This window comes from Rhipicephalus microplus, chromosome 8 (genome assembly GCF_043290135.1).
Source record: "Rhipicephalus microplus isolate Deutch F79 chromosome 8, USDA_Rmic, whole genome shotgun sequence".
Taxonomy (NCBI): Eukaryota; Metazoa; Arthropoda; class Arachnida; order Ixodida; family Ixodidae; genus Rhipicephalus; species Rhipicephalus microplus.
This window is the reverse complement of record NC_134707.1, coordinates 27438052-27448850: the sequence shown is the minus strand read 5'-3', so window position 1 is coordinate 27448850 and position 10799 is coordinate 27438052. Positions and strand designations below refer to the sequence as shown.

Sequence of the window (10799 nt, the reverse complement as noted above, 5' to 3'; positions counted from 1 at the left end):
CCCGTAACAATAGTTTAGGTTCCCGCCTTCATACCAAAGCAATAACTTTTGCATAACGGCGTGATGACCCTTCCCAATTCATTGAGTGGGTGACAGATTTGCCCTCATACTCAGTCGGGTGTGTTGCGTCATTGTGTGAAAAGCAGAACCTGCTACATTGGTACACTGTTTATTGCGTTCGACTGCTGACCCGAGACTGCCGGATCGAACCCCGGCTGCAACGATCGCCTTCCAGTGTTGTACGGCACGGCGTTCCAAGGAACGATGTTCCTGGAACTAGTTTGTCATGGAGGAACAAAGGAACGCCACAGTTTCATTGAGGATCGGTGGAACTGTAACGGCAACGTGTTACGTTTACGTTAGAACGGAATTCCTTTTTGCAAACGTTCATTGACAGTGATCATGTGCACGTACGCAGAACATAGCGCAAAAGAGCGAGGATGTGTTAGTGCGTGAGCTTGAAGAATCTACCACTTACCTGCCACTGGAATATGCCGTAACCTGGTTTTCACTTCAAGTCACCCTCCGTAAGCGTAGGGACGTGCGCCATGCTGAGACTGACCACGTGTGTGAAGAATTTGTGATTATTTTCCCCATTGGTATGATCCAATCTGACAGCAATTAAAGGCCGTTCTGGAGGGTAGGAATGTTGACACTCCTTGGAGAAGTTTTACTTGGCATTCGAAAATGATCGAATGCGAACGCCACTGTGTGGCAGCCACCAGAAGAGAGCACACTATTTTTAACTTCGGTGACTTTTCCGGACGGGCAACTCATAAGTAGCTTTTGAGTGTTTGTGAGAGCGTCAGTTTGTGCATGTGTGTGTGCGTGTGTGCGTGCGTGTGCATTGCGGCCACTCTGCAACACCCCGATGTGGCTTTGTCGGCATAGTCGAGGCACCTTCGTGTGGTTCCATGGGGTCTCCGAAAGATGCGAATGATCGTCGCGAATCGGGTTAATCAAGCATAGTACGCAGCGACCAATCAAAGCACTTGAGGCGCGGAAATTGAGTAAAGCACCGTTGTGCTGACCGCCGTAATCCCTCGCAGTGACTTCCCACTGCGCACGAATGGTCTCGAGCTTCAACGTAAAGCTGGCAAAGTCACACTTTCGAATTTTATCCCTTGGACATGAGCCCCCTTGAAGTGCGTAGTGTACGCTTCGAACGTTTATATATATTTTATGTTCGCGCACCCAGGGACTGCAAAGCTTCAACCTAGTATGTGAGAGTGGCTCCATTGTCCCTTCAGTATTACGCACATGCCGCCGAAAGCTATAAACAAATTTGTCTTGACAACCGGGTGTGTGGATGGCCGGGAAGAAGACCGAAGTCCAATGGAAGCCGCAGTGCGCCTGTCTGGTGACTGCGATGGTGGCGTTCAGCTAGGCATCTATTTAAGATGCCAATTATATCCGTGGATGTTGGTCTATATCTTTTGTTGTCATTCACTTAAATAGTCACCGCACCGATAACGCCTATCGCGCAATAATAAATAATGTATGGAAGTTAATCAAACGATACATTTTTGATGAACCGTTAGACTGCCCCCACCCATACCTCGATTGACTTTGCGTTTATTAATGGTCAACATGGCAAATACTTCGAGAGATTGATGGAATGGCTCTTCCACATTGCCAAGAAAATGCTAACGACGAAACAAAGCTGCTCGGTCGTATACCAACATTGAGGTGGAACCTTTGCAAAGTGCGAACAAGAGACTTGTATATGAAACGTTCTTTCATATATGCTAACACTTTAATATTCAACCAGCACTTATTAAACGCCTGCGTATTGTTCGTTTCGGTGCGATTTTCTGTGCATGAAACTTTCATATCGGTGCATGTGTGGCAATTTTCGTTTGAAGAAAACGTGGATGACATCGAAGTGTTGCCTTCAAGATAAGAACGCGATAACGTAACCAGGCTCCATGCGTGTCGCCTCATCGGCTGTTAGCGTGACTTCGGTTCTCGGTGGATGCTTCACCTTTGCCGCAAAGAAACAAGCGTTAGAACGCATAACATTTGCCGTTTCAAACTGTTTTAAATGCCGTTTACACTTGCAGTTTCGGAGTGCCCACTGCGTCATATTTCTTTTGCGCATTAGGGTAGATTGCACTACGCCTCAGTTAGGTAAATGCAAACCTACGCAGATGTTGACATCGTCCGAGTGCTTTGTAATGGTTAGACCTTCAAAAATCCACTTTTGCGCTATCCTTATGTAATGACGCCTAGCATGATTGTACGCTCCTGTCATGCAACACTATATGCGTTAAGATGACTCGTCTAATTACGTGATATTTGAATATTTTTTCCGAAGCTCTTTCAAACAAATACCTGACTGATTGGTATAACGCCTGCTCTCTGCTACGTAAAATGTTTGGGTTTGATTCACACTCAAACTACTTCTTAGTATTTATTTTTTGTACTTATCTCAAACTCACTTAGCGCCAATCCTATTTTTTTCCTAATCAGAACCAAGATTGGCTATGCCGACATCAAAATTTATGTGATACAAGTTCTTTAGCACCAATGTTTTAATATCTGAAGTACAGTATTTTGACTGCCCATTTGAAAGCTGATGTAGAAAGTGCCACATGTGTTGGTCCAATAATAGACGACCATTCAAGTTGCAGCTATACAATGTTTGTAGTATGGCTGGTGTCCTATGAAATGTTCCACTAAGATCGTTTTCTTACACTCCTATCTATATATAATCTGCCACTTCCGATGGTTAGGTAGTAAAGTATACGTAACGCTGAATGAATATTACATTTCTCATTTTATTTGGCCTTGAGATTATCATCACTATAATTTGACAAAAAATTTCAAGTGAAGTGTTGATGTATCGATCCGTTCCACTTTTTTTTTTCAATGTAACTGTAACGAGTTCTTTTTGATTTTAGTAACTTCTAAGGGGAACTCTATCCAAAAGGGGATAAGAACACTTTCGTTCTTGTTTTAGAGGAATGTGTGCGAAGCTGGAGGCTTCACGACGTGTTGTGCTCGGAAACGAGCGTTGCCGCTGCTGAGCCAGTTGTCATATCGTCATGTCTGACGCTATCGTCTGCTGCCTATCGTCACGCCGCATGGTTCTTTCATAGACCTTGGAGATTTCTTACGTCAGCAGCCTCCAATCGAGAACCGTCGCTGGCGAGCTTCGGCCTAGGCGGGCCCTGCAATCTGCGACGTCTTGAGAAGCTGCTCAGTATCTCGACAGCACCTACCAATCTTCCCAAAGGTGGAATAAGTTTATACAGACTGAAGCGTTGTGCTGCAAAGCACGCGGGTGATTCTCTAATCCACGTCTTGGAGAAATTAAGGTAACAGTAAGAAGTAACGATGTGCCGTGCAATGGGAAAAGAAAGAAAGGCCGAAAAAAAATAAAGAAAGAGAGAGAAAGCGAAAGAAAGAAAGAAAGAAAGAAAGAAAGAAAGAAAGAAAGAAAGAAAGAAAGAAAGAAAGAAAGAAAGAAAGAAAGAGGAGCATCTAGGTCAGCAACGCACAAGCCAGTATTCGCTTGCCACCATTGTCTCGGTAGGGGCATAGAGCATGACTTTATTATCTCACACAGCATGAAACGCATAATGTAGGTAAACGTCTATAAGCATTCACGCGTACGTGGGCTCTCGATCGTCAAAGCTAAAAGTGCGCATAAGTGAAGTGCGGTATACGTCTTATTGCAATACCGCTGAAATCATTCACAATTTTACGGAACACACAATTCATATGGTCAACAACAACATACTAGTATTACAAACATTAACAAAAACTAATCAGAAGAAACATTGCCGCTGTGACCTAGATCTGTGGACGTCATCACTACAGATGCAGATGTTGAAGTAGGCCAAATTGTTGGTCCCTCAAGCCTGACGGGCTGTTTCTTCGGGTATATTCTGAGCGCATTGTGTACAGTGGCCCGTGCACATATTTCTGAGCACCTTGTAGGTGGCCAAAACCCCTCATCTTTTCCTAAATTTCAGTGGCCATCAAGTTCAAGAGAAATGTCACTTAGTTTGTCGTCAGAGTGATTTGGTTAAAAGTAATGACTGCAGTACTAATCAACTATTTAACTGTTCTATGATTGACCACATTTCCTCTATTACCGCCCGTGCCGTCTGCTCGGTGAGCTGCTGCGCCCTCTTAACGACTGCGGCGTTTGAGTACATTTTCGTCAGACGATTCATGCCTTCTTCGTTGCTGCTGGGAGCGCCTGAAATCCCAAACTCCGCCGCATGATTCTTGAGGCAAACGTTCCTCGCCAGTATCTCCGCCATCTCCTTTAGTTCCTCGGGTTCATCGAGCTGGTCGGAAAGCTGGAGCTCGGTCAGAGTGTAGTTGGTCCTCAAACCACGTAGGATCGTTTCCACCTCACTGCTCCCGATTTCGCAGTCAAGGCCACAGATGTCCACTGAAGTCAGCGTGTTGTTCATTTGAAAAAGTTCCGAAAGAGACGCCGCAATTTCGGGCGTGACATATTCAACGTACATGGTGAACTCCTTGACGGAACTGTTCCTCTTCAAGGCGTCCAAGACAAAGAGAATCTGATGCTCTTCACCTATATTTACGTGCCTGAAGCTATTAATTACCTGTAGTGTCTTCGTATACTTCACTAAGGAAGCAATGCCTTCCGCAAGCTCGTCGAATGTGTCAACGAATCCGATGGCAGTAAAACGAAGCCCTTCGACCTTCTTCCGAACACCCACGGCGAGAAAAAGCTCCGAAAGAAGCCTTTTGTCGACCGAATTGGTGATGCTAATGGCCAGTACGGGGTAGCACGCATCTTCTAGGATAAGCATCTTGAGTTGTGGCAGAAGCTCTTCAGGCCAAATGATGTCCAGCCTTCTGAATACGCGGGCGTACCAATGTTGTGCCAACAGCCAGTACACTTTGTCCTTTTCCACGGGACACACGCTTGTGATGCTCACTGCCTCCAGCATCGAGTTGGTTGCGAGCATTTCCGCAATGATAATCAGGAGTCCCGAAGATAACCGCATCCTGAGTAAGCTGAACCTCTTGAGTGTATCGTTAACCGCCAGGGCTTCGATTAGAACTGCCGCCCCTTCGTCACCTCCACAAGAGTCCAGCAACTGCAAGTCTCTCAACGACTTGTTCTGTCGGATGTAGTCTGCGACATCTCTCGCGAAACCCGGCCCGGTGTTTACGCAGCGCAATTCAAGCGTGTGCAGGCTTTGAAATGCCACGGAGAGCGTTGTTCCGATATCCTCGCCTTCGAAGTCAACGTCAAAGAAGTAAGCATTTTTCAAGTTGAGGCATTCCTCGAGCTTATCGAAAGCAACTTTGAACGCGGCCATGGAGATGCAGAATATAGTAAGCTCTCTGACGGGTCGTTTTGTGCTCAACATTCGCCGAAGCACTGCGGCATCCGCCTCTGAAAAAAACACAAAAATGAGGCTGACGCCATGTTTAAAATGCACACCCGACAGGCATAGTGCTTTGCATCTTGGGCAATGTGGTGGCACACCTCTCAGGAAAAGCATTAATTCTTCACTTGAGTACTCAGTAGCGTCCCCGCTGGCCATGTTGATGTCACAGTAGTATTGTTTCGTTAAACGCTGCGCCAAGCTGCAGATGATTGTGGGGTGTTTTCTCTCATCTGTGTGCAGGAATAGGGAACATTTAGGACCTGCAATGTCACTATGGTGGTCAGTCAAAACTTACAGTCATGGGCTAGTCGTGGATATCAATTTCCATAGGTGAGGGCTTTGTCGTGCACCGTTATCATGAGCCAGTGAATAGAGTAATTGGGGAGTCCTGCTGTATTTGACGAGGCCCTTGTGATCGACCTAGCGGTTGACGAGACAGGTCTTGAAATTTTCACACATCTGCAAGTGGCAGGGTTGATGAAGCCTAAGAGGAACAAAAAAAGAGAGAAATGTAATTATTGGTAGTTCAATGTTTTGTAACTCAGAATGACAGAGAGTTAGGTCAATTCATAGGTATCAATTATTTAAAATATTACGATTAACCCCTCCGTCACTGTAACCTCTATACCATGAAATTGAAACGTGTTCTCACATATCTAATTAAATGTCTGTTTTGTAAGACATTGACATGCGAGAGCTTGCACAATGTGTGCTGGTGTTTGGCATATATAGCACCGGTTTGTGTGACTGGACGAGCTTCTTATCACATTTCTAGCATTTTTGTGATTTCTCACAGGGTGAGCAGGGAGTGCGGTGGGACAGCGAGGTGAGTGACGGAGAGTTGTTTTTTTTTTTTTGAGTAAGGGCTGTTACGACCGAGGCTTTGGCTAAAGCCGTCACTTTTCGATGGTTGATACCGTTGACAAAATCAAACTTCTAGAAACGCGTCGCACGCGATGGTAATAGCAACAGCGTGTTTCTGGAGCTAATCCCAGAGGCTATGCATTATTTCACTCTACCGCTTCCAGGCGTTGACCCCGAACCGTGAACACAGAACAGTGCGAGAGGAAGTAGAGAGATGCGAAAGGTGCTTTTGTGAAGCCTCTTTCCCGTAGTCGACTGGCAGTGGCTTCAGTGACCGCCCGCTATCTCCGCGACCCGTGAAGTTACGGGTTCAACCCCCGTCAATGGAAACTTTCGTTCTAGTCTTTTTGTACTTTACCATCTAGTGGCGCGCATCTCGCTGACGTACTTCCGTTACACACGGCCCGTGTGTTTGAGACGCAAGGTTTGTAGGTGACCTCCACGTTCAGGAAGTCACCACTGCGGCCGGTAGCCGAGTTTCAAGATGGCGCAGCGAGTATCATGATAGCAGTGTTGCGCATTATCGCGATAGTATATGTAAGATGCCTTTCAGTATATGTATTTTATATACAGGTACATTTAAGAAATATTTTTTATATCTGTAGAAAATAATTTTACGATGTATGGGTTGAATCGGAATTCCATGTAAGAGAAGGTTACCTGTATACTTTAACTCGGAAATACTCTCATGTGTTCACATGGAGAAACAAATATTGTTTTTGTACTGAGCCAAGAAAATACGTGTCACCGGCTATGTGGTAAAATACTCGACGCTACAGACGGTAGAACCACCAGAGGTAGTAATGTCTGCCTTGCCGACAAATCTGCTGTCTTTACAGCCTAGTAAAACAGCCCCAATTTCGCTCAGTGGCCAGTCATGTGGCGGGCCTTGTCTAGACGTTTAACTGTCTCTGTATAGGAGACAGCTTATTTGAGAAGCTGTTAGTTGCTGACTGTAGTTAGAGGAGTTTGGAAACCAAGTTTCCAACTCCTCTAACTACAGTCAGCAAGAGTTTGGAGGAAAGCCAAGTTTGTGTAAAAATTAACTGCGTAGACTCTCTTTAATCATTCGTTATTGTTAGGGAACCGAACCATATCCTTTTATTGTAAGCTTCAATGCGTGGGCAATTCTTTTAGTGCCCCCAGAGGTGCCCCTACTTTCGTCATCGCAGATAGTGGTACTGTATTTATCGCAAAGTACTTTCAAAATATCCTGCGCCTGTGCTTTCGAGAATTCTTCTGCGGAGTATCAAGATCCACGAAATAAAAAGTATTCCGGTACCTGTATTCCAGTAACTGTATTCCGGGATGGCCTTTTCGAATTCTAACAAAGGTATCTATTTTGCCGTGGAAGTCTCAAGAAAGGGGGGGGGGGGATGTGCACCATATAGAATGACTTTGTAAGGAGAGTGCTGCAATGAATCTTACCCCCCCCCCCCTCACCTGATGGCAGCGATGAAGGAATTTTTTTTTTTTTGCGGAAGGGGGCGGGGGGCTTCATATGCTTTGGTAAGAAAAAGTTTGGTGGGACCCCTTGGTTACGCCACTGCCCGATGGAGAACGCTGCGTTCGCCTATGGTTTGCACCCAGCGATGATGGCAACGAAGATGACGTCAGCAAAGCACATGCGGCCGGGGAAAAAACGCCAGCAGATGCAATCACTGCAGAAATGCGTTACATTTTCCTGTGCAGTTTTGCACACAAAGTGATGCTATACTTGCATCCCGCGGTTTGTTCTACTACGCTCGCAGAATACCGATGCTAGGAGGGAGGATTTATTTTGAATAAAATATATTGTATTTGCCAGTAAACTTCTGAAAATCAGCTAAGCGTTTGTATTTTTTTAATTGTGGAGCGGAGTGTCACGCGGAATGCTGCACGAACCCCAACTAAGGACAACCTTTCGCGTGTAACATATATATGCTAACAGCAGTTGGCGCTAAATGTATCTTATACTCTGGTTAAGTGAGGTTTACCGTAACTGTGGTTATCGGGCCCGCGTATACAGCCTTGCTGTAAAAGAACGCAGACCTGTCGTACACCAGGACAAGCCGTGGTGGGTGCTGAATTTGAGTGACAAGCCGTGGTGGGTAATGAAGTCAGGTTGCTGAATTCGGTGGCACGGTTACGATTTATTTTTACGGCTGCACTTCGGTAGGCACCTATTAATGAACACGAGGGGGTCGTAATCATTCTATAGTTCAGCGTGTCTATAACCTTGTGGCAATTTTCGCACCCCGAATCCGAGTAGCTCGATTCTGTCGCAGAAGGCAGCCGATTTCAAATGCTCTCTTTAAACTATCGTTTTCTACGGGACGACATTACCATTGCACAGTTGAATGGCCCATTGCCTTTTCCGTCGCCAGTCAAAAGCAAATTTAAGCATGTTGACTAGGTTTTTCACGGTATGTCTATAGCGTTGTGGTACGCTGCACATGCGAATGGTCTGCAGTACTACTGCTACTACTATATAGGTTTTACTAAAGCGCAAGTATTCTAAATTGTTCTATCTACAAAATCCACCGTAGTTCACTTGCTACACATGTACGAAGCGCTGGAGGTTAGCTATGGTGAAGCATAGCTCGCACACCATAGCTGGGTTAGTTTTTGTTCTATCGGATGCCCATGGCTGCCGCAAGCCAGATTATGTCTCCAGCAGCCATATTTAACTGTTAACTTTGCCGTTTTTGTATCTTAAAAATCAGACAAACTGTGCTATAAATATAAGGTTGGCGGTTGCATACGCACGAGCATGGTTAATTCGACCCTTAATGACCTTATTGATTCGCTTTACAATGTGCAAAAATAAGAAAACATTCGTTTAACATGCCAACGGTGCCAGTCCCCTTGTGTTGTACGTAAAATTGTCATATTTTTTTCTTGACCCTTGAGAATACGCAAGCGAAAGCTGTTTGCGCACTGCACCACAGCTCGCCGCAGATTGCGCTCAATGTTAACAGCACAGACGTTGCCCTATAGCCCGAAACAATGTGGCTAACTTTTTGAAGAATGATGACTGCGGGCTAGAGTAAATAGACGGATTAGAAGGTATAAAAACAACCAACAGGAAGTTACCTGAATGAAGCCTACAATCACGGCAGGCGTGAAATTTAGTCTGTCTACAAGTTTCTGCTTGATAGCGCGAGCGGCCACCCGATAAAGAAAGTATACAGCCCCATCCATTCGTTCACACAGTGAAATTCAAGTTTGAACGAGGGTGCCAACGTCACGTCGAAGCATACAGGATATAAGCGACGTGGCCAATAATATAGAGGGTAGTTCCGCAGGTTCTGAGGTCTCATACGTCCCAAACCTTTTACAGGCTTTAACATTTCAGGTGGTACTAAAGCATTTACACACTACCACAGTGACATGAGTTGCTGATGATAACCGTTCCACACGTAAACATCTCCCGATAAAAACTCCTGGGTAGGGACCCGGTATTATGCCCCGCCGTTGTGGTCTAGTGGCTAAGGTATTCGGCTGCTGACCTACTGGTCGCGGGATCGCATTCCGGCAGCGGTGGCTGCATTTCCGATGGAGGCGGAAGTGTTGTAGGCCCGTGTGCTCAGATTTTGGAAAACGTTAAAGAACACCAGGTGGTCAAAATTTTCGAAGCCCTTCACTACGGCGTCTCTCATAATAATATGGCGGTTTTGGGACGTTAAACCCCGCAAATCAGTCAATCAGTGTCCCGGTAGTCGACAGACCTGGTATGCGTGGCATATGCCCACAAGGCGCCCAATATACGCAAGTAGGTTCATCCGCCTCGTAACGACAAGCTCAATGTCAAACAGTACGCCACAGGAAGATAGTCGCTGTCTGTCTGTACGCGGATTCCCACAATGCGTAGAATCAGCCTTTCTTTTTTCGAGCTTCCCTCTCATATTCAAAGTTTGTGACTACATAAAACTCAAGACATAGCGAAAAAACAACTACAAATGGGGATTCAATGCCACACTCACCAACTGTATGCTCCTTACTAGTTGCCTTAAAGTTTTTCCGTGCAACCAGGCTTCCAAACCACTATGCCCTGAGCCACTAATCCCAATGAATAGCCCACGGAAATGTGTTTGCAGCTGTCGCGAGTGCGATACAGTTCCACACCATTGATGCGTCGTTAAACGAGAGCGTGATAATTATGCGCTTGCGCACATGTCGGCAATCAAAAGTGTCAACCAGATAAAAAAAAAGAGGTATGGGTTCGGGGACATGGTTGAAAACTACAAGAAGATATTCATCAAAAGGGCGTGCTAAGAACTAATATCTTTCACATCAACAAATGTATCTTATTTTGTTACATCTTTTCATATTCTGTCATGCTCACTTTTCCCTCATTCGCAAACTGTGTGCGCTGTGACGTTACTTAAGAAGTGGCGCAATTTTTGCCGCCCTCTTTGTGAGCATGGCTCAGCGTCCTGAGAAAAGTGGTGCTTATCAAGGACGGAGGAAAGAAGGGAAAGACTGAATGTGGTTGCGCGTCGTTTTGAAAAGCCAGCCTTACCTGAAGACTATTCTTTCCCTTTCTGTATGCCGCTGGCTGCTTAGTAT

General features: G+C 45.5%; 1 protein-coding gene across 2 annotated transcripts; it reads right to left on the bottom strand.

Annotated features, from left to right (window-relative positions):
* Positions 1–3512: 3512 nt before the first annotated feature.
* On the bottom strand, positions 3513–10347 carry LOC142768890 (uncharacterized). Of its 2 annotated transcripts, none has more exons than XM_075871377.1 (3): positions 10214–10347; positions 5483–5868; positions 3513–5389 (listed from the first exon to the last, which is right to left on the bottom strand). In XM_075871377.1, exons 2-3 carry the CDS (start codon positions 5538–5540, stop codon positions 4059–4061), a joined length of 1389 nt encoding a protein of 462 aa, XP_075727492.1. In that variant the 5' UTR covers positions 5541–5868; positions 10214–10347; the 3' UTR covers positions 3513–4058. The 2 variants fall into 2 exon arrangements, with proteins under 2 accessions (XP_075727492.1, XP_075727491.1); XM_075871376.1 differs by having other exon boundaries at positions 3513–5614; positions 5680–5868.
* Positions 10348–10799: the final 452 nt, after the last annotated feature.